Consider the following 24,323-nt stretch of genomic DNA (forward strand, 5'->3'; position numbering starts at 1 on the left):
TGAATGGCCTGTAGAAAAACTAGTACCGAACTTAATAGAAATGTATAAGCCTGTGATAGAATTCTGCAGACTGGTTTAAAAGCCAGAAAAAAGGATCATATTATTCTCTATATATTTTAGAGTAATTTCTGTAGAACTCTGTTGGTTTCTATCCTATTAAATTTTGTAGAACTTTTTCAAAGGGTGGCTTAAACAGTTGTAATATCCTGTCCTTTCCACACAGTACAAGTCATGATACCTACCTATCACATAAAGAGACTGAAAACACCCTTTAATGTTAAAATGGTACAAACTTTTACTGTAGCTCCCTCCATGAGGGTCTGACTTTGATAGGGGATTCTCAATACCTGGAGCCACGGGGAATAGTGTCTAAATGAAAAAAGGCATAAGAAAACCAGACACACGATTGGGAGAGATGTTCAGACAGTATATTTAAAATATGAACATTTACACTACTATGTGAAGAATCTCTGCTTCATTGCATATTCAAATGTATAACTATGTAACATTTTCTGTTAGGATATGGTTTTTGTTTCTATTGCAGAAGTAAATTGGTTAATAATTGTTCATAGAAGATAGGAGCTTTCTTGCATGATTTCTCTCAAGATTACACAACCAAACTGACCACTGCACATCTTACAATCAGTTGGCCACATTTATGGTCTCAAAGGCTTTGACATCCGGAAACTTGTCACTGGAGAAATTAACGAGCAGCTGCTTGGTTCCAGTCTTGGTGGGAAAGATCTCAAACGGCACTTTGGAGCTCTGCTTGGGCTTTAGTGGGGGCACTCTAAAAACCCAAAACAGAAGGAAAAATATCAGTTGAAAACATCCTTGCACTTTATATTTTAGTTTCCCCGCCAGCCATCCTCCCTATCCATTTCTACCAGCAGAAGCTATTTACTGGACTTTCCAAGGGGCCTAAGAGAGTTAGATGTCCAATGCTGACTTGGGAGTTGGGTACTTAGCTCCCTTGGGCCATTTTGGAGAGCCCTGCTATCGGTATCCCCTTCAGCGATGACACGGAGGAATCAAGCATACTTTGTATAGTTCTGGGTCAAGCTTCATTCAGGCAGAGTTAAGTATATAAAAGCATGTCAATAACTTAACCAAAAATAACCTGACACAAATTATTCAGTTTTGTTAACATTTTTACTTACATTTACATACAGGTATTAGACGAAAGAGCATAGACAACAGAACTGTTGGCAGGCATTTGCAGATGCCAAATATATGTAGAATTTTGTGCGTGCAATTCTGTGAAGGCCAAATGGAAGTCTGGTTTCAAATTTAGTTTTCCTGATTCTACTGTGAAATACCACTATTAGGGTGTGTCTAGACTACATGCCTCTGTTGACGGAGACATGTAGATTAGACAGATCGGCAGAGGGAAATGAAGCCGCGATTTAAATAATCTCAGCTTCATTTAAATTTAAAGGGCTGCCCCGCTCTGCCGATCAGCTGTTTGTCGGCAGATCGGGGCAGTCTGGACGCGCCGCGGTCGACAAAGAAGCCTTTGTCGATCGGCGCAGGTATGCCTCGTGAAACCAGGTTTACCTGCGCCGATCAACAAAGGCTTCTTTGTCGACCACGGCGCGTCCAGACTGCCCCCATCTGCCGACAAACAGCTGATCGGCAGAGCGGGGCAGCCATTTAAACAAACAGCTGCTCGGCAGAGCGGGGCAGTCTAGACACACCCTTATAGTGCTGTCCCATTCCTCATCTATCAGTAGCACTCTCTAATGAGTAAGAGTTGCAATGTATTGATTCAACCCCTTTGTATTTCTACATCTTCCAAAACAATGACATTTCTTGAAATTCAAAACCAAGGTTGAAAAATCACATATGCCAGTGGTTCTTATTTATAAGAAATAGTCTTTTCTTTTAAAAAAAAAAAAAAAAAAAAACCTACCTCAATATTCACCACTCCTTCTATTCATAATTAATTTATTTCTATCTCTGTGTAACCAAATGGTATAGCTTTCAAAGTCTTAACCCTTCTAAAAATTGTGATATGCATCTAAAAATTTAGATCTGAATTAATGAAACCTCTTTGTATTAACAGTTTTCCTATATACTTGTTGCGTGGAATATTTTGTGTATATAAATGGGTGTACATATTCAGATGTATGGCCTTCTGAAGGTGCAACTTCTGTCTGAAAAATGCAGGCACAAATCTGCATACTTGCACCTCAACCTACTTGATATGGGTGAAAATCAGAGAGAGGGACAAGTACTCAGATTTGTATACACAGTTCATTCCAAGGTTAACAGGTAAGAACATAAGAACGGCCATCCTGGGTCAGATCAAAAGTCCATCTATCCCAGTGTCCAATCCGACAGTGGCCAATACCAGGTGCCCCAGAGGGAGGGATCACAACAGGTAATCCTCATGTGATTGTTCCCCTGTCATCCATTTCCGGACAAACAGGGACTAGGGACACCATCTTTATCCATCCTGGCTAATAATCATTGATGGATCCAACCTCCATGAATCTATCTAGCTATTTTTTTGAACCCTGTTAAAGTTCTAGCCTTCATTGCATTGTCTGGCAAGGAGTTCCACAGGTTGAAAGTGCATCGAGTGGGGAAAAAAAATTCTTTTTGTTTGTTTTAAACCTGCTGCCTATTAATTTCATTTGGTGACCCCTCGTTCTTTTATTGTGGGAATAAGTAAATAACTTTTCCTTAGTCACTTTTTCCACACCAGTCAAGATTTTATAGACCTCTATCATATTACCCCTTAGTCTCTTCTTTTCTAAGATGAAAAGTCCAAGTCCTTTTAATCTCTCTTCATATGGGACCTATTCCAAACCCCTCATCATTTTTATTGCTCTTTTCTGAATCTTCCAATGCCAATCTATCTTTTTGGAGATGAGGCGCAGTATTCAAGATGTGGGTGTACCAGGGTTTTATATAGAGGCAATAAGATATTCTCTGACTTATTCTCTATCCCTTTTTTAATGACTCCTAACATTCTATTTGCTTTTTTGACTGGCACTGCACACTGAGTGGATGTTTTCAGAGAACTATCCATAGTGACTCCAAAAACTCTCCCTTGAGTAGTTGTAGCTAATTTAGTCTCCATCATATTACTTATTTTTTCTAATGTGCATTACTTTATCAACATTAAATTTCATTTGCCATTTTGATGCCCAATCACTGGGTGCATCTAGACTGGCAAGATTTTGCACAAAAGTGACTGCTTTTGCGCAAAAACTTGCCAGCTGTCTACACTGGCTGCTTGAATTTGCACAAGAGCATTGACGTTCTAATGTAAGAATTCAGTGCTTCTTGCGCAAATACATTGACACTCCCACTCAGGGATAAGCCCTCTTGCTCAAGAATACTTGCACAAGAGGGCCAGTGTAGACAGGCACCTTAATTTTTTGTGCAAGAAAGCCCGTTTGCTAAAATGGCCATTGGAGCTTTCTTGCACAAAAGCGCGTCTATACGGTACTGGGCACGGATGCTTTTGTGCAAAAGCACTTTTTGCACAAAAGCATCCGTGCCAATCTAGACGCTCTTTTGCGGAAATACTTTTAACGGAAAAACTTTTCTGTTAAAAGTATTTGCGCAAAATCATGCCAGTCTGGACGCAGCCTCTTAGTTTGGTGAGATCTTTTTGAAGCTTTTCAGTCTGCTTTGGTCTTAACTATCTTGAGCAGTTTGGTATCATCTGCAAATTTTGCCACCTCATTGTTTATCCCTTCCTCTAGATCATTTATAAGTAAGTTAAATAGGATTGGTCCCAGAACAGACCTTTGGGGGACCCCACTAATTACCTCTCTCTATTCGGAAAACTTATCATTTATTCCTACCCTTTGTTTCCTGTCTTTTAACCAGTTATCGATCCACAAAAGGATCTTCCCTCTTATCCCATGACACTTTACTTAAGAGCTTTTGAGGGGTCAAACAACCCCTCATCAAAGGCTTTCTGGAAATCCAAGTACACTATATCCACTGGATTCCCCTTGTCCACATGTTGTTTGACCCCTCAAAGAACTCTAGCAGTTTAGTAAGGTACAACTTGTTTGAGTAGAAACTCATTCTATGTCATGCATTGTACAGTGGGATGTGATCTGGCCTACAAGCCTAGCCACAATGTTTAATAGATTGCTCCTGCAGACTGGCTATCAGGGTCTCATTGTCAGTGAACGTTCACCCCACTTTTATCATTTAGACTTGTATCTGATACGTGAGTGCAATTAGGTAACTGGTGAATAAATAGCACCAACATGTGCTCACAGTTATTGGAACCTCTTACCAACTGCAGGGCCCAAAGCAAAGTTGAGTTGAGGCCTTGTTAAAAATCAAGTGTTTGGTTTCTTAAGTCTCATTTTCTACAGACTTCCCTGGTTATAGCCAGAAGAAAAAGCCATGCCAACATCAGCTTCCAAAACACCAACCCCTAACTCCTGTTATCTGTGACTTTTCTGACAGGACGTTGATGCTCCTTTGACTTACTCTATCTTGAGCTTTTCTTTGAGCAGGTCGCTGCCTTCTGCCTGCAGGGTGCAGTCTTTCACCTCTTGGTCCAGAGGATTGGTAAATATCACTTCCACATTCACTGGTTCATTCACCTTGGCATCACCGACCACCTGCAGAGGCCAAACACTTGCATGATCACGCTCTAAAGCTGAAAATGTTGAATCATAACAACAAAGGTTTGGCACTCTTATGACATCCCCCTAAGGCAGGATGAACACCGAGCATCTCTCCCAATGGGAAAGGCAGGAATCTAGTCTGAATCTCCTTTTCCTTTCACCTTCCCCAGCACTGAATTTAGAATCAGATTAGCTGTCCAGCACAGCTGACGCCCTCTTCCTCTCTGAGTGGCAAAGGGGCAGATCTTTACCTGCATGACAAGCTGAGGGTTCTCCAGAACAATGTTCCTTTCCACCACCACTTCAATCCCACCTTCTACTTGACACAGAGCAGTCACTCGCAGCATGTTGTCGCTAGTTAAATGTTGCTGGTACTCGGCATACGCGATCTTAATGGGAAACCGTTTCTCTAAAAGGAAAATTACAATAGAAATTAAAAAATAAATAGGATGAGATGCACTTGCAAAAGTCTAACAACTGTCATTCACCTCAAGCGAGTATTTTCCTGTGACCTCGTATCTGGTTCTAGACAGGACATAAGTTTTCCCTGCTTTTCTCCCACTTCCTTCTGTGTTGCTAAATACAGGAGTCAGTTGCTTCTTTTCAGCATCCCTTCTTTCTCATTCCCTGTCCCTTTCTTCCTCCTCATTTTTCTTGGTAGGTGATAAGGCAGATAACTTGCCACTTAGACACCTACTAGTTAATGAAATGCTATTTAAATTTCATGGAAAAATCCTTACAGGACCAACTCTCTAAGATGCATATAACTTGTCCGTGGGGAGGTGGGGTAATCTGCATGTTCCCAAGCCTTCCTCTGTGTACTCTTTATGCTGAGGTATTTTACAGTATTTTCCTTCCCTACTAATAATTCAGGTTTCTTTTACTCAAAGATATAGGTTAAACAGGGCATTTCTGCCACATTTGAATCTGCAATAATTTCATTCTCTCCCAGTGAACCAGTTTTCTCCCTTCTACTGTGATGCTGCTGCCTGGCTTTATAAATGTCCAAGTAAATTTTCCAAAGCCCCTATGTCCTCCATTAATTTACTTTGCTTTTTTGCTTTTCTTCTCTTTTCCATGCTAGCTTCTGATAACTGTGTATTCTGGTTATTGCCACCATCTCTTCATTTCTCACCATCTCTTCATTTCTGGTATGTTTTTCCCCTCCTATGTGAGAAGTGTTTGGGAACCATAGTGGAAATGTTTTGTTTCTTACGTTTTTCGGTTTCGGATGCAATTTAAGACCCTCTCTCATTGCAACATTCATAGTAGATGTCTTCATCCCCTCAGTTTCCATTCAGTTACAACAGATTTGTTTCTTCGACACAATTATATGAAAAATTACCTTCTTCAGAAGCAAGAGTAGCTGATAAGGAGTCCTTCCACACCTCATGAATTGGCTTCCTGGTGTACACGATGCTCCAAGCAGTCATATTTGCCTTTATATCTTTAGCCTCTGAGGTCAAATTTCTGAGAACCAAGATTAGTCTGACATCTTTGCCAATCTCTAAGGCTCCATCTACCTTGAATGTCCCTGAGATATCAGGCTTTTGATCAAATTCTGGATGCCTCTCTGCTGTGGCAGCAAAACCATATACTCGGCCCAGTTTTGTGCGAGCCTTTTGATACACCTCTCTTTCCTTCTGAGAGCCTATATGAGAGAGAGAGAGAGAGAGAGAACCATGAAAATAATAATCAACAGCCTATTTAAAATGTGCCCATTTTTAAATGGTGTATGGAATGTGGTTTTGCCTTTGTTGGGCCCAGGGTAGGTAGAGACACAACCACCTTGTGTCTCCACCTTTAACTTACGCAGCAGGATGAAGGGCCCTGGCAGGTCTGCCTCCAGAACCCACCCACCTCCAGGGCATCCCTTATGCTGCTTTACTAATGCAGGAGCCCTCTCCAAGGAACTGGTGTTGTCCCCCCTCCCCTCCCGTGGCTGCCTGGGTGGGCAGAAGGGGGTGGGGACAGGACTCAAACCCATCACCCTGCGCTCCCAGGCAAATGCCAGTTTCCCCAGGGATGGTGTATGCTCTGGCATTAGGAAGGTAGGATAAAGGATGTCCTGAAGGTAAGGTGGTGGGATGGGATCTGGCGTGGCCTAGGCAATAGGGCATTCACCTGGGTAGCATAGTGTGGTGGGCTCCAAGGGAGAAAGAACAATTGTTTACAGCAGCTACTGTTAACCTGTTGGATGAGTGATAGGCACACATCCATTTCAGAGTTGTTCTCCTTATACTTGAGAGCACTAAACCTGTTAATTCCAAAGAGGTTCTAAACCATAATTCCCAAACCTCCCCTCATCCCACTTTTGCTGAGCCTATACAAGGGGTAAATAAAATTCCTACTTGCTTCACTCTTTTCTGCAACATGAGGCAGCTCTCTAAGCTGATGGAGTTGACAGGTCTGCAGTTTAATTGAACAGGATCTACTGTAGTACGAAGCTGCAGGGGGTAGCCAACTTAGTCTGTACAGGATAAACTTAAAAAACAACACATGGTCTGGTAGCACTTTATAGACTCACAAAACATGTAGATATAGACCATGTGTTGTATTTTAAGTTTATTATGTAATACGAAGTTGTGGTTTATCAGCTCTTGCCCTCTTTGCACATTTTTAATAGCAGTCTTTGTGTCATATTACCATGTGCACATGCAAACTTAGCTGACAGGTGTTCCCACTGACAAAACTGAAGTGCAAATGTAGAGGCTGGGTGAGACCCCTTTGAAAAGGTTGCCTTTCCTGTGGAGTTTGCTATCTGTCTGTCTTAGGCCGTAGGGGTACTATATAGAAACCCAATCACTGTGCTGTAGAGTAGCCAATGCAATTCAAGCAGCCTATGTTATCTTGGACAGATCAGACAAGGCATGTTTTGCACAACGCAATTTAGAGCCACGTTACCCAGGGCTCAAGAGCGAGAGCTGACATATCAGGAATGGCATGGCACAATGCTACACGTTCCCTCTTCCTCCTTTTCTTAGCACTGTAGGACCCACTATTGTAACTTGTGTCCTCGTGCCTGTAGAACTCGCACAGGAACTGGCTCCCATTACAATATTTCTAGCAGTTTAAGAAAGAACTTTTGTGCTACCATCAAGAAACAGAGGATTTTTCATTACCTTCTTCATATTTGTAATCATTAGTGACATCTACACGGGCATAACTGCCTACTGCCTTGGTGCTGGTGAACTTGCCAATTGACATGGTGTCAGAGGAGATAGGCTTTGTCTCTCTAGTTGTGGGGTTGTATCTCCAGGTGATCCGGTCTGCATTCACCTCAGCAAATATAAATGGAGCGTCATAGTCCAGGTCTACATCTCCTTCTTTGATGGCCGTAAGTGAGGCAGGACCACACTGGAATATTCCTGGAGTATCAAGGCAAAGGAAATCAATCAGGGCTAGACTAGTGAAAACACTCGAATCCAACGTAAGCAGAGCACATTAAACCTAAATTGTGTGTCAAGGGCCCCTGACTGATACAGCCCTGCCCCCCCCCGCTCCAGCCCTCTCCCTTAAAGTCATCCAGTGTAGTCAGCAGCATAGTCTTTGTATTTATTTGTTTTCATGATCAGTCCAGTTTGTCTAATTTGCAATAGCTGCAGATGTCTGTGTAGAAGCTGCACAGGGAGGGCTACTCTGTGCTTGGCACAAAGGAATAAGCTGAGGTTTTAATGCTGGAAAAGGATGCTTGTGCTCATTCCCTCCCCTGTTTGGTCAGGGAGAGAAATGATGCTCGGCCACAGCTGAATTCCTCACCCTCCCCACCATGCCCTGAGAGTCACTGTTGTCCCCCTGCTTAAACATTTTCCCGAACTAAAGTCCTTGTACCTGCGCTTCTCTCCTGGGGGGTCGCATCCAGAATTTGCCATCCGTTGTAGGAGGATCCGAGGTCCTTTCGGGTAAACCAGCTTTCATTCCAGACATGGAAATTCCTAGTGACAAGAATAACGCAAACTGCTAGTGTGTGACCGTCGTGCAGAGAGTTTGAGGGTCACAGATTCATGTTGCTTTGAGGTTCCTGGAGCCAGGGGCCAGTTTAGCCCAGGACACAACTCACTGCAGCTTTAGGGCAGTTCTAAGGTTTGTTCGGCTATAGGCAGCCCCAAAAGTAATTTGTGGCTGCCCTGGATTACATGAGGGCAGCAGTGTTCTGGCCTCATCCTGTGAACTTGGAGCGCCAGTAGGTTGATCCAGAAACTCGCCTTCCCTTAGGATGGAGCACCCGGGAGAGGTCATCGAGTCCTGTCCCCTACTCCCATGGCAGGACCAAATACTGTCTAGACCATCCCTGATAGACATTTATCTAACCTGCTCTTAAATATCTCCAGAGATGGGGATTCCACAACCTCCCTGGGCAATTTATTCCAGTGTTTAACTACCCTGACAGTTAGGAACTTTTTCCTAATGTCCAACCTAAACCTCCCTTGCTGCAGTTAAGCCCATTGCTGCTTGTTCTATCCTCAAAGGCCAAGATGAACAAGTTTTCTCCCTCCTCATGACACCCTTTTAAATACTTGAAAACTGCTATCATGTCCCCCCTCAATCTTCTCTTTTCTAAACTAAACAAACCCAGTTCTTTCAGCCTTCCTTCATAGGTCATGTTCTCTAGACATTTCATCATTCTTGTTGCTCTTCTCTGGACCCTCTCTAATTTCTCCACAACTTTCTTGAAATGTGGTGCCCAGAATTGGACACAATACTCCAACTGAGGCCTAACCAGCGCAGAGTAGAGTGGAAGAATGACTTCTCGTGTCTTGCTCACAACACTCCTGTTAATGTATCCCAGAATCATGTTTGCTTTTTTGCAACAGCATCACACTGTTGACTCATATTTAGCTTGTGGTCCATTAAACCCCTAGATCCCTTTCTGCCATACTCCATCCCAGACAGTCGCTTCTGTATGTGCGAAACTGATTGTTCCTTCCTCAGGGAAGGGAGAGGGCAAAGCAAAATGTGAAAGACTCTTAGTGCTCTCTCTTTCTACCACAATCTCGAGCTAAATGTGTGCCTTAATTTATGCAACTACCTTTTAATTATGGGTGTAATTCTTAGAATTTCACCCCTGTGATATGATCTGAGGAAAGTTGTACCTTTGAAAAGGAAGCCTGTGCTAGAATGTCTCATCTTTAGGTGCACACTTTTAACAGTCTCGACCCAAACTAACCCAGTGAAATTGCGCGGTATTTCCAAGTTGACACCTTAGATTCTGATATTGACTTTGGTTCTGTAGCTGTCATATTGTTAGAACTCTTTCTAACAGCTTCAAGCGACTGTCATAACTATTTGTTAAATGAGACGCTGTTCTAAATGATGCGCATGTAGCTGAAATAGAGGTGATCATTGAGAATTATTTTGCTTATTGGACAGAGAAACCATAATATTTGGGTGTGAAGACTGGGGTTACTAGCCAGTGGTTTCCATACTTTTTATTGTTTTGGTATGTAACAGTGTTTGTCCTGTTTTGAGTTGCTGCTTTAACAATGGGCCTAATGTGGAAACTTGGGTTGAAGAGTCTGTACCTCTTTTATCAATGCATGGGGTCAAATTATGTTCTTGATGTGCATCTATGGGCCTCAGTGAGGTCAAGGCTTTATACTATAGATATTTAGAAAAGTAGATGGTTACCAGACGCTGTCACCTCCCATTCTCAGAGGATTTCCAGATTCATCATAATATTCATCCACACTCAGGTTTTTATCTGTATCGTGGGCAGAGTTGAAATTTGAAATCATGCGAGTAGGAATCCCCAGACATCTGAGCACTAAAAAACCCAAAAGAAATAATGAAAAGCCTGTATTTCTGAGAGAGAAAGTTTCTAGGTAACTATCCTGAGCTGATATTACCAGTGCTTTCCCATAATGGAGCCTGTGCAACAAACTTATCTGTGTTAATGAAATGTACCTGTGGTCAGCACTGATGCAAAAACCCAGCATTGTCCGTATTTGACAGGTTTAAATCCCGCAGCCTTCCACTTTCTCAGGATTTCAACGCTTCCGTTCCAACTGCTGGGACTTGCTCCACCACTGTAATTTCCACTCCAGTTTCCCATCACTACCCCATTATCATCATTACTGTTGATCTGGAAAAATTATACCTTCGATTAACTCCTAGCATAATTTTGGGGTGAAAAAGGAAGGGAGGGAGAAATAGCTCTGTGTGGCATATAACAACTATATATATGAGAGAGTTTGTCTGTGTGTGCTGAGTCTGTCTGTTCAAGAACCCCTCCTAAACCTGGGGTGGGCAATAATTTTTGCAGGGGGGGAGGTGACTTAATAAATGTTGATATGTGGTAATGGGCGAGAATGACTGGGTTTGGAGCAAAAAGTGGCAGGGCTGGGGATTTGCCTCCCCTCCAGAGTTGTCTGGGGACAGAGGCTTTGAATTAAAAACACAGCAAAGGGCTCCTGGTTCAGTTGCTACGGTGCTGCCTGGCAGCTTCCCAGAGTTGCTGCAGCTATTTAAAGGGCTCATGGCTCCAGCCCCTGCCAAGGTGGCATTGCAGCTGGGAGCCATAAGCCATTTAAATAGAATTCTGCTGTCTGAACCAATGCCTGGAAAGTTGGTGGCGGGGGTAACAGAATGCAAACAGAAAGCATCGAGATGTAGTCTGTGGGCTGGATTTGGGCCCCGGCTGAATCTTGCCTAGCCCTGTCCTAAACGGTAATAGCTAGGACCACCACATTCAGTATGCAGCTTCTTCTTATCTCAACTTATGGGTTTGGTTGTGCCAGGAAAATGGCATCTGCCTGGAATGGGATTGCTTCTCATCAAACCATGATCTGTTGATGTAGGAAACTGGACTTGATGACCCTTCCCATTCTAGTCCTCTACGATTATATGAAAACCACACAGAAAAGAGACAATCACAGGCAGGTGAAAGGGGCTAGCAGGGGATGTGCCCCGTGTGTGGGACTACCCCTGCCCTGAGCTTCTCTCCCACCAGGCGCCCTTTAGAGCGTGTGGGGAGGGAGGGCTGAAGCTCCTCCCTCCCAGTTCATACAGGAACATCCCTTCATCAGGGAGGGGACAGTATATAATATGCTGAAATCCTCACTCTGGCTGAGGAGAGCAGGGAGCAGAAGAAGCTGGACCTGTCCCAGCTAGGGGACATGCATCCCTCTCCCAGCTGTGCCCCCTGGAGCTGCATGGCCATGGAGAGGTGTTTCTCACTTGGCCCCAAGCTTCTGCAGTCATCGCCCTTGAAAGCTTGTGCTGCAATAAATCTGTTAGTCCTAGCAGGTGCCACAGGACTCCTCGTTGTTTTTGCAGATTCAGACTAACATGGCTACTCATCTGATAAATATAAACATGTAGCCTCCTTTGCTTCTCCCACCTAAAATTAACAGCAGTAGGTCTAAGCATTTTATAGAACTGAGTGCCCATGTACAGGATGTTCCCGTACAAACTGGGGAGGAGAGGAGCTTCCGTACCCCTCCCTGCCCCTGCTCTCTCTAAAGAGTGCCTGTGGGGAGGGAAGTTCAGGGTAGAGCAGTCCTGCATGGGGGACTCTCTCTCCCGCCTCCTCCCCCTCCCCCCCGCCCTCCTCCCAGCTAGTCTGTCATCTGCCTGCTGATTCTGTCTCTTTTCTGGATGCTTTTCATAGATTCATCAGGGTCCATGTGCCAGCTGGTGTCAGCATGCTGTAGATGTATTCCCCTACCCCAGCTGGCCATGTGCTGAGTTGCAGCACAAACAAGGCCCTAAGTGGGGAGATGTACATTACATCTCAGAGCAGCTTCATGTTTTACTGATACTACCTGGAAAAATTCCTTAAAATTCTCTGAAAAGATCCACTCAGTGTGCTGCCACAGTCACAAAGGCAAACCAAATATTGGGAATGATTAAGAAAGCTATAGACAGAAAGTACCATATTGACTCTGTCAATCCGTGGTAAATCCACAGGCTGGGTGCCTACGCGGTCGCCCACTCTCAAAATGATATATTGGAATTGGACAAGACTCAGTAAAAAGGGCAAGAAAACTGATTAAGGATATGGAACCGCTTCTGTATGAGGAAAGATTAATAAGACTGCAATGTTTCAGCTTGGAAAAGAGACAGCTAAGGAGGGATATGACGGAGCTATAAAATCAGGATGGTATAGAGAAAGTAGATAAGGAAACACTGTTTACTCCTTCTCATAACACAAGAACTAGGGGTCACCAAATAAAATCAATAGGCAGCAGGTTTCAAGCAAACAAAAAGAAGTGTTTCTTCACACAGTGCATTGTCAGCCTGTGGAACTCCTCGCCAGAGGATGCTGTGAAGGCCAAAAATATAACAGGGTTCAAAAAAGAGCTAGATAGATTCATGAAGGACAGGTCCATCAATGGCTATTAGCCAAGACGGGTGCAGGGGTGGTGTTCCTGGCCTCTGTCCGTCAGAATCTGGATGTGGCTCCACCCACACTCTGCCCCCAGCTGCCCCCTTCAGCATAGCTTGGGCTGCCTGGGCTCCAGGCTGGGGCCGTCCACCTTTTGCTTGCGGGAGAGTGGCTGGGGACTATAGGGGGGGTGAGAGAGACTGGCTCCCTTGGATGCCTCAGGTGGCAGGAGGGAGTTGGGGGCTTGCCTCCTCCAGCCCTAGGTTCACCCACATGCCATGATGACAGGGGATGGCTCACTTGATGGTTACCTGTTCTTTCTTTCCCTCTTGTGCACCTGGAATTGGCCACTGTCTTAAGACAGGACACTGGGCTACATGGACCTTTGGTCTGGCCCAGTATGGACCATTGTTATGATCCAGACTGGATGCAACAACCTTAATATTCTTTTGTATACTCCTTTGAGTGCAAACTTAATAAACGTAACTCAGTGTAGTGCTAATGACAGAAGTGTTAGCGCTGGAGAATAAACCCTGTTGCATACTCAAAGCAAATGAAGAGACCAGGAACAACATCTAGGGAAGACTCTTGTCTGTGGAAGGAACCCTGGATATTTAAGTAATAGGTGCCTCAGTAATACCCTCGATTAGGAAGAGCTTGAAGGCACAACTCAGGTATGTTTTTTGTCACTGTGGTTTCTGAGCTGCAATTCCCTGTGAAGGTAAATACACAGTTTGTATCTCCCATCTGCCTTTAAAAAAAACAGCCAGTGGCTTTGGCTTTTGCAGTGTTTCTAATGCAGAGTAATTTAACCCTTTTCTTACCATGGCACTGAGCACACGGCCCACGTACTTGGGATCATTTCTGCGAGACACATCAGTGGCAGGGTCTTTACGGTAGTTTAGGCTTTTATCCAGCGAGGCGAGGCAAATATCCAGAATGCCTTCTTGAAACTGTTTGAAAAACAGGTTGATGTTATATGTGATCCAAATTGTTCTTCCTTATAAATCATCAGGGTAACATAGTGTAACACAGTATTTGGAATAATATTTTAAACGTTTCTTAATGAGCCTTTCTACTGCAATGTAAATTTGGGCTCGATGCAGGAGTTACTCGAATGACGATCTCATGCCTGTGTCATTCAGCAGGTCAAGCGAGGAGATCACAACTGATCTTTCAGGTCACAGGATTGACGACTGCGTGATAAGGGTTGGGACAGTGCGGCCCAGCACCACGGCAGTCCCATCTGTGTACAGAGTTATCCAGCAGAGGCTTTTAGATGTTTACAGCTGAACTCTGGGACTCCTGGTTTAGGAGAAATGCCCAGTTATTGATACTGATGCTTATGTGAGCTGGTATAAGGTGGGGGCATGAGACGAGGCCTGGTGCAGAGAAAAATGGCTAGTGGCTGCCAGTGCCCCAGGAAGTCTCTTAAAGACAGTGTAGCAAAAGTGTGAACTAGAGAGAGGAGGCAAGTACCAATCTAGCGTGGGAGAAGAAAGGAGAACCGTATATCAAGTTCTTTGCTTTGCATTTACCTGGCCATAGTTCCAACCAAGTTTGCTAATACGGTTTATGTTGCCCACAAAGACAATTCCAAACTCTTCCAACACATACTCCTGGCATTCAGTGCTGTTAGGCATAAACACATCATCTCCTGAAAACCCAAAGCAGAGGTGCTGTAAAACCACAAAAGGGCCGAGATTTAAGAGCCTCAGATGAGCTCCTGTAAACTCCCACCCGGCTCTGCTCTGTTCTCATCAACGGATTTTAGAAACACCACCCTTTTGCTGGTGGGGCTGGAGGTGACGGAAGGGAGAGGGAGGACATGTGGCTAAGTCTCTGTTCTGCAGGGGAAAGTTAGTGTGTGCCGGCTTCAGGGCCTTGTCTCTTTTCTCGGGGATAGCAGAGTCCCTGGGAGTGCCCACTTTCTGCTCTTCTGTGGTGGGGCTGAGCTGTGGGGGGCACAGGGCTCAGGCTATGCCTGTCTCCCCGGTAGGACTCTGTAATCACACACAAGCTACAGAATGAATGTGATGAGTTTGGGAATCCCACAGGACCCTGACTGCACTGAGAGGAGAGGGAGCGCTGCCTCCTGTGCCCTCTACTGTAGGTGTCTAAGCCATTCAGTGGTTTTTGTGTCACTGGAAGGCATGGGGGCACTCCGGATCCCCACACTTGCTGGGGGGTTCAGCTGCTGTACGTCAGATGGGCAAGCTGCACGTATTAAAGCTGCAGTGAGTTACTCAGGGAGCAACCCGAGTGTCTGTACCTTGAGACCAGGGGTTATAGAGTAGAACAAAAGTTCCGACAGGTGTACGGGAGGCTGAGGTAGGCTGCACGCTCAGTTTGTAGCGTCCGATGGCAGCATTGGCTGGACAGTAAATAGAGATGGTGACGGAGCTGGACTCGATGGATTGTTGGACTGCGCTCCAGGAACTATTGCTTGCTGTGCTGGAGATGCTGAATACAGCCTGGGTCTTAGCTTGCAGTGATGGTTTTGGTCCTTTCAAAGAGGATAAAGAACACGGATAAAGTTTGGCCCCCAGCTTGCCTGGATCCAGTCCCCAAGACTCCAGGCTCCCCATTCAGCATTGGGGAGCCTGTGCTGGCACTCCAGCCCCCTACAACTTCCCTGTAGGGCTGGAACACACACAAATTGACTAGCCTGGGCCCCGCTAGGCTCTGGTTTGCGAGAAGAACATGTGGAGTGTCTTTCTCCTTCTTCAGGAGCGTCTCAATTGTGTGCAGCCCACAATCGATTTTTTTTTTTTTTTTTTTTTGTGGGTCAGCAGCCCCCCCCCACCCAAAAACCATTCCCCAGCCTTGCTATAGACAAATGGAAGCCAAACCCCGTTCACTTGTGTGAGAGAGATACACTTAACACCATGCACACTCACCGAAGGGAGTGAACGAAGCAGGGCCATTACCTGTTTCTGCAGTGAATGTTAAGCTCTCTTCAGGCTTCAGTGTTCTGTTGTAGTTCAGCATGATGGAGAAGGGCTGTCCTCTCCTCACAATGAGTTCTTTGCTGGCGTATTCATCGGTATGGTGTGCGCTCCCATTTGCTTCTAGCTGCCAGTTGATATTTGTCAATTTTAAATCTGTGAGAGGAGAGAGAAGAGCTGAGGAGAAGCCCAAAGCTTTGTGGGGGCGGAGGAGCCTGTAGGGACTGAAATTAAAAATCTCAGGCATCTGCTCTGAAGTTGTACGTGTTTTAAGTAGCAGTGGGCAATGGGAGGTGATTTGATGGAGGAATTACTTCCTGTGTTTGTGTTTCCATCCCACAGAGGAACCGATTTTTCATTTTGGAGGCATTTTATCTAGCTCCTTGGAATGAGCCATCTCTCAAAGCAGAGACGTTTGCAGTAGCTAGTGCTGACTACATAGAGCGAGACTTGGTTAATGTGGAACTAGATGGAGCTTGGGAAAGCATCTGGAGAGAGTTGGTGGAGTTGAGTCATTGTGAGTTGCTTGAATACATAATGGACTTTAATCCTATTGGCTGCTTCTTTCAGTCAAAATATGATCTCTAGAGCTATGACACAAGGCTGAACATTTGAGGTGGAAAGCATGGCAATATCGAAGAATCCTTTTGGCCCCTGGGAAGGAAACAACATAGGACTCAAAATGCCTATAGAGCTAAGACATGCTGCTGCATTTTAAATTGTGATGACTCACCCCACTTTCCCACTTGCTTAGTTCTGTCTGCCTCCAGAAATAACTGGCAGCTGCCCCCAAAGAGAAGCATTTGCTAAGAAGGTGTGGAGAGGCACTGGGTCTCTCCTTTAGGATTCCTGTCAGCTGGAAAGTAGGGATGCCAGGTGTCCGGTATTGAACTGGACAGCTCAGTATATGGGCCTTCTGTCTGATAAAAAAAAATTCAGAATATACTGGACACTTCATATGTCTGGTATCTTCTGTTTTTCCTGGCTTGGGCTGGGGCGGGGAAAGGATGGAGCACCCTGGGCAGGGCTTAAGGTAAAAGAATGCAGTGTACCGAGACCTCCGAGAACCAACTTCAAAATGGCCACCTTAAAAGGACAATGCGTGTTCTGCTCTGAAAAGGGCAAACTGAGGTTGTTGTTTTTCCTTTTCCCCTTTTCAACTTTTTTGTGGGGGGAGGGGACAACAATTTTTCCCCTGGTGTACCAACACCTTTTTATTTTTTACACTGGTCCCGGGAATTAAAGGGACCGCAACTGTTTTTTGCGGTCAGATTCCTCCCCCCCCCCCTTTCTTTCAAACTAGGTTTTTTTCCCCAGTGTGTTTTTTTGGCAGGGGTTGGTTGGTGGGGGTGTTCTGTATTTTTTTTTTTTTTTTTTTTTTTTTTTTTTTGTTAAACCATCTGGCAACCCTACTGGAAAGACAGTGGGGGTGAGAGGACTACAAGCTCATTATTAAGAACAGTGTGTTGCAGAGAAGAACGGATCTTGGGTGGCTGGGGGAGAGGTGAAAGTTGAAGCTAGAGGTGTTTTCATGGGTTGGTTCTGATGAGATCAGTTCAGGATTGGGGTCACTGAAGAGAGAGCTGGGTGTGCTTATGGGCCTATTTCAGACAGCACAATGGCACTTTTAGCACATGGCAGCTAGTGTCCATCCAGCTCTTAGTGCCTGGCAGACTGGTATGCTGATTGACATCCTGGCTTGTCACATACAATGTTTCCATATAGATAATTATTTAAAAAAATGGTTTCCGCAGGAGACAACCCCAGGGACTCCCAGTAGCAGAAAGCTGGCGCAGGTCCATTTGTCCTCATCTCTCTGTCCCATGCATTTCACTTCCACGAGTTCCACAGGTGCAGTGTAGATAATGCACAGAAAATGCGACTTCCAGCTAATACTGCATATTCCACTTACAAGTGAGAAGTGTCTCTTGCCATCCCCAGTCTGGGGTTTGGATCCAAGATCTCTGTTTTGCATTTCCTTGAACCCCCACTTGATAGTTCTAGTGTGTGCACAAGATATTTCTAGGTAAGACTCAGACCTTTATTGGTTGTTATGCAACAGGGGCTGAAGGCTGAACAATGTCAGACTGTCAGTGAGAGGAGACTGTGAAAGAAGCAACTGGATCATAGAATCATAAAATACTAGAACTGGAAGGGACCTTGAGAGATCATGAAGTCCAGTCCCCTTCCCTCACAGCAGGACCAAACACCATCTAGATCATCCCTGACAGGTGTCTGTCTAATCTGCTCTTAAATATCTCCAGAGATGGAGATTTCACACCCTTCCTAGGCAATTTATTCCAGTGTTTAATCACTCTGACAAGAAGTTTTTCCTAATGTCCAACCTAAACTTCCCTTGCTGCAGTTTAAGCCCATTGCTTCTTGTCTTTTCCTCAGAGCCTAAGGAGAACAATTTTTCTCTTCCTCCCTATGACACCCTTTTAGATACCTGAAAACCACTATTGCGTACCCTCTCAGTCTTCTCTTTTCCAAACTAAACAAGCCCAATTCCTTCAGTCTTCCCTCATAGCGCATATTTTCTATACCTCTAATCATTTTCATTGATATTCTCTGGATCTTCTCCAGCTTTTCCACATCTTTATTGAAATGTGGTGCCCAGCACTGGACACAATGCTCCAATGGAGCCTAATCAGTGCAGACTAGAGCGGAAGAATGACTTCTCGTATCTTGCTCACAAATCATCCCCAAATCATGTTTGCTTTTTTGCAACAGCATCACACTGTTGACTCATATTTAGCTTGTGGTCCATTATGACCCCTAGATCCCTTTCTTCTGTACTCCTTCCTAAACAGTCGCTTCCTGTTCTGTATGTGTGAGACTGATTATTCCTTCCGAAGTGGAGCACTTTGCATTTGTCTTTATTAAATTTCATCCTATTTACCTCAGACCATTTCCCCAGTTTGTTCAGATAATTTTGAATTAGTATCCTACCCTCCAAAGCACTTGCAATCCCTACCAGGTTGGTATCATCTGCAAACTTAAGTGTACTCTCTATACCATCATCTAAATCGTTGATGAAGATATTGAACAGAACCTGTCCCAAAACAGACCCCTGCAGAACTCCACTTGTTATGCCCTTCCAGCATGAAAGATCCAGGATCCTTCATAGCATAAGAATGGCCATCCTGCTTGAGTCAGACCAAAGCTTCATCTAGCCCAGTATCCTGTCGTTCAACAGTGGCCAATGCCCACTGCCCTAGATGGAATGAACAGAACGATTTTGTACTTCATACCATTGAATTTCATCCTACTCCCCATTCTCTTTAGAACTTAACAAGGGCCACAGGCCAGATGCCCCGGAGAGAGTGAACAGAACAGAGAATCATCAAGCGATCCCTCCCCTGTCACCCATTTCCAGCTTCTGGCAAACAGAGGCCAGGGGACACCATTCCTACCCATCCGGCTAATAGTCATCGATGGACCTAACCTCCATAAATTTTGAACCTTGTGTCATGTTACTGAATTTGAGGGAAGCAGCCAGATCACTGCTGCACCCATGGGTGGAGGTGTTGGCCCCAAAAATGGTATAAAAGGGGGCCATGGGGTGTTGAATAGAAGCTCACTGTCTGCTAATCCTATGGATGCTGGTCATGTGACTGTAGAATGTCTGTGTGTGGAGTTAGGAATCTGTAATCTGTGTAGATACTGAATATTTCCCTGCATGTGGTTGAGCATTGGGCAGAGCCCGGCCTATGGACATGCTAATCAGCGAGGCCCTGTGGGACAATGGCTCTCAGTGGGCCAAGGACACACCTAAAGGATGAGGGCTGACGGCTAAGGGCTGCCAGCAGGGAACACAGGGATAGGCCACTGGCCAGGTGACCTGCTGCAGCCAAGAAGAGACCAGGAAGGAGGGATAAATAGGCCATGTGGTCGAGTCCATCTTGGTACTCAGCTCAGAACTTCATCCCAGAGGCAGCAGTGCAGGGATTGAAGAGCCAGGAAGAACTGTGGACCCATCCTGATCCTAGGATGCACAACAAGGACTTTTGAGCCAGCAGCTGTAACATCTCTCCTAGAGCCTGCATCGAGAACTGGGAGATTCGATGCATGTAATGTACTATCCTTTAACAACCTTACTCTCATGCTTTTCTTTATTGTAATAATAAACTTTTAGATGGTAGTTGCTAAAGGATTGGCTCAGCGTGATTTGTGGGTAAGGTCCAGAGGGTAAATTGACCAGGGATCCGTGGCTGGTTTCTTGGAACCGGACAGAACTTGTTCGGGGTAGGTAGGATTGGGTTCTAAGAACCCCCACTGGTGTATGAGGCCCGGGGCCACCTGGGGCACGGATATTGCTGGGGTGTCGGAGGGGTTTTGCTCATGAAGCTTCAGGCAGGCAGCTGAAGCGCTCTGTGGGACTGGTTTGTGTCCTGTTTGGAGAGGTCACCAGTCTGGGGACTGTAAGGAGCCCCGAAGTTGAGCAATTCATCCTGAGCAGACACCCTCCACTGTGCCCAGACACGGCCCGGTCTGTCACACCCTGTTAAAGTCCTGGTCTTCACAACATCCTCTGGCAAGGAGTTCCACAGGTTGACTGTGCGTTGTGTGAAGTACTTCCTTTAATTTGTTTTAAGCCTGATGCCTATTAATTTCAATTGGTGACCCCCTAGTTCTTGTGTTATGGAAACAAGTAAATAACTTTTCCTTATTATTTTCACCTCACCAGTCATGATTTTATAGACCTTTATCATATCACCCCTTAGTCTCTTCTTTTCTAAGATGAAAAGTCCAAGTCCTTTTAATTTCTCTTCTTATGGGACCCATTCCAAAATTCTCATAATTTTTGTTGCCCTTTTCTGAACCTTTTCCAATGCCAATCTATCTTTTTGGAGATGAGGTGCAGTATTCAAGATGTGGGTGTACCATGGTTTTATATAGAGGCAATAATATATTCTCTATCCCTTTTTTTTTTTTTTTTAATGATTCTTAACATTCTATTTGCTTTTTTGACTGGCACTGCACACTGAGTGGATGTTTTCAAATAACTAAGCACAATGACTCCAAGGTCTTTCTCTTAAGTAGTTGTAGCTAAATGAGGCCCCATCATATTGTATGTCTAGTTGGGATTATTTTGTCCAGTGTGCATTACTCTGTATTTATCAACATTAAATTTCATTTGGCATTTTGATGCCCGGTCACTTAATTTGGTGAGATTTTTTGGAAGCTCTTCACTGTCTGGTGCGATCTTTTTGAAGTTCTTCTTGATCTGCTTTGGTCTTAACTACCTTGAGCAGTTTTGTATCCTCTGCAGATTTTGCCACTTCACTGTTTATAGATAATCAAGAGGAAAGGGTAAATAAGTTGAATAGGATGGGTCCCAGGGCCAGGACAGATGCTTGGGGGACCTCTCTCCACTCGGAAAACTTATCATTTATTCCTACCCTTTGTTTCCTGTCTTTTAACCAGTTATCGATTCACAAAAGGACCTTCCCTCTTATCCCATGACAAGTTACTTTACTTAAGAGTCTTTGGTGAGGGACCTTGTAAAAGGCTTTCAGGAAATCTAAGTATACTATATCCACTGGATCCTCCTTGTCCACATGTTTGTTGACACCCTCAAAAAACTCGAGCAGATTAGTAAGGCATGATTTCCTTTTACAGAAACCATGTTGACTCCCCCCCCCAACAAATTATAATCATCCATGTGTCTGACAATTTTAACTGCACACAGTGCCCAAGATATGGGTGTACCATGGTTTTATATAGAGGTAATAAGATATTCCCTCTTATTCTTTATCCCTTTTAAAATTATTCCTAACATTGTATTTGCTTTTTGATGGTTACTTCACATCGAGGGGATATTTTCAGAGAACTATCCACAATGACTCAAGATGTGTCTCTTGAGTGATCTCAGCTAATTTAGTCCCCATCATTGTGTATGTACAGTTGGGATTATGTTTTCCAATATGCATTAATTTGCATTTTATCAACATTAAAATTCATTTGCTATGTTGTTGCCCAGTCACCTAGTTTTATGAGAGCCTTGTGAAGCTTTTCACAGTCTTTTTTGGACTTTGCTATATTAAGCAGTTTAATTTCATCTGCAGATTTTGCCACCTTGCTGTTTTATCCCTTTCCCCAGATAATTTATGAATATGTTGAATAGGATTGGTTCCAGTATGGACCACTGTGGGACACCGCTAGTTACCTCTCTCCAGTCTAAAAACTGACCATTTCTTCCTAACCTTTGTTTCCTATCTTTTAACCAGGTATTAATCCATGAAAGGTCCTTCCCTCTTAACCCATGACAGCTAACTTTACTTAAGAGCCTTTGGTGAGGGACCTTGTCAAAGGCTTTCTGGAAATCTAAGTACACTATATCCACTATATCCCTCTGGTCCACATGTTGGTTGATCATCTGAAAGAATTCTAGTAGATTGGTGAGGCAGGATTTCCCTTTACAGAAACCATGTTGCCTCTTCCCCCCCCCCCCCCCCAAAATTAGGTTCATTTATGTGTCTGACAATTCTGTCCTTTACTATAGTTTCAACTAATTTGCCCAGTACTGCCAGGGTCATCTCTGGAGCCCTTTTTAAATGTTACATTTTCAGTATGAATCCCTATTAAAATTCTGCAGTCAAATTGAGCAGGAAGTTGGAATATGTTTCCTGGGTCTAGAGGAATTACTTCCAGCTTCCTTTCTGGATGCTACTAAATTAGCCCAGCCAGAAATGACCTACCTGGGTTCATTTGGACCTGCTGGAGAGAAAAATATTCCCTTTATAAAAGCTCTGATTGCACCAAGTAGCAGGTTCTACATTTAAACAGAGCCATAGGAAGGATCCCTCCCCAACCCACCATTTCCCCTGGTCTACACCCTGCCTCAGATCCCACATAGGGAGCATTGCACTGGGCTGTGAAGTGCTCTAGCTGTCTCTCACGAAGCCTGACCTCATCCACCAAGTGCCAGCTTGTTTGTCAGTGGGGCTGCCCCTTCCTAAAGCGGGGTAATGAGAGTGAGTTCTGTTTAAGTGGGGAGGGAGGGAACCAAATGGACAGATACTGTATTCTCTCCCCTTCCTACTGAGAGCATTTGTTAGTTGCAAATGGAGCAGACTGGAGGCATTGGGGGAGGTTTGAGAAGCCAGTTGTTAAAATAGGGCTATGGTGTTGGCACATCGTTGCACAACTGTTACACTGCAGAAATTCTGGGCTCGTGGTTATTTCCTTCTTGCTGCAATGTGTGGTTAGTGTTTCTCTGTCTAGTTTTAACACACGCGCTCTCTGTTAACAAAGAGCTCTCTTAGGTTGCCAAGAGCGTTTTTCGTGGCTGTTTACTTACGCAATATTTAATGGAGCAGATTTTTTTATACCTGCCCATAACATGCATCTGACCCCTTCACAACTCTCCTTTTGCTCAGTTCATTTCTTAGAGATGAACATTTCGATGACTAGAAGGTCAGAGCCCACCTGTTATGTTTAGAAATTCATCAAGTGGGCACTGGCAGGCCACACAATACACCATCACCAGCAAGCTAGGCATCCGTGCAAAAGGCAGCACTGGCAGAATAAATCCACATAAATCCACAGCAGAGAGAGACAGTGATTCATTCCCTCTCCAGGCTAAATTTCCCTGTTGGGGCTCATAAGAACAAACCCCAGTCTAGGTTTAAAGGTGCTACTGCAAGTACAAGGGATGCACTACACCTACCTTGTACCTACAGGATGGTACCTAGCCCGACATGTCTGCTCTATAAACACAAACACCTCTATAAACACAGACTCTGTTAACACACAAACTCCACCCTGAAGACTAGTTTGCAATAAGTAACTAAAAACATGAGACTCAGTCCTCAGAAGGATATTATTAATGCTCACAAAATACACCTACTATAAATGCCTCTATTAATGCTAGCTATGATTCAATCTCTAGCTCACCTTCTATCTTCCTAATGTTGAACTTGACCCACACAAAATAGTCACATTCTGTACACTTGGTAATTTTTTGGATGTGGTGTCTGCACAGTCATAATGGTTCTCCACAACCAACACTGCTCTGCATCTGTTTTGTGATATTCTGCTACAGTATTTTAAGGATTGGAATATTTCATTTTCTCTATGTTGTAGAATTAAAAATCAGAAAAAGAAAAGTTGATATTATCTGTTACTAGTCTCACAACTTACTCTAACTCCCAGACTACAGGGTATGTAACCCTTACAGCTCTTTGCAACAAATTCCCACTGACCAGACCATCCTGATAAGGGAACATAACCTTATTCAGTTGCCCGTAGGGTATTTGTTGAGAGACTTGTATTTTACTCACCAGCCATGGTTTTTTGCTATTCTGCCACTCTTGTCTGGTACTCTGTTCAGTTATGGTGTTGTATGATGAGCCTGGAAGCTGGGCTTGAAACACCATTTATAGAGAGGATCTTGGGCAGGTCTCTCCTGTACAAACCAATTACAATTTAAATGAG

The 24,323-nt window shown here is 44.3% G+C and overlaps 1 protein-coding gene across 1 annotated transcript; it reads right to left on the reverse strand.

Moving 5' to 3' along the window:
- Positions 1 to 412: 412 nt before the first annotated feature.
- Positions 413 to 24,323, reverse strand: LOC102446471 (protein-glutamine gamma-glutamyltransferase E-like). The gene is made up of 13 exons (XM_006111069.5): positions 24,170 to 24,323; positions 15,864 to 16,037; positions 15,206 to 15,439; positions 14,472 to 14,590; positions 13,758 to 13,886; positions 10,512 to 10,689; positions 10,236 to 10,371; positions 8,439 to 8,542; positions 7,730 to 7,975; positions 5,953 to 6,258; positions 4,859 to 5,016; positions 4,468 to 4,601; positions 413 to 790 (listed from the first exon to the last, which is right to left on the reverse strand). Exons 1-13 carry the CDS (start codon positions 24,174 to 24,176, stop codon positions 643 to 645), a joined length of 2,073 nt encoding a protein of 690 aa, XP_006111131.2. The 5' UTR covers positions 24,177 to 24,323; the 3' UTR covers positions 413 to 642.

Source organism: Pelodiscus sinensis, chromosome 17 (genome assembly GCF_052426305.1).
Source record: "Pelodiscus sinensis isolate ZL-2025 chromosome 17, ASM5242630v1, whole genome shotgun sequence".
In the NCBI taxonomy this organism is placed as follows: Eukaryota; Metazoa; Chordata; order Testudines; family Trionychidae; genus Pelodiscus; species Pelodiscus sinensis.

Excerpts from the sequence above, each read along its gene's own strand:
- LOC102446471 (XM_006111069.5), bottom strand. Across the intron at positions 15,440-15,863 it reads AACATTCACTGCAGAAACAG|GACCAAAACCATCACTGCAA; the intron begins GTAATGGCCCTG and ends CCTCTTTGAAAG. Across the intron at positions 13,887-14,471 it reads TTGGTTGGAACTATGGCCAG|TTTCAAGAAGGCATTCTGGA; the intron begins GTAAATGCAAAG and ends TTTTTCAAACAG.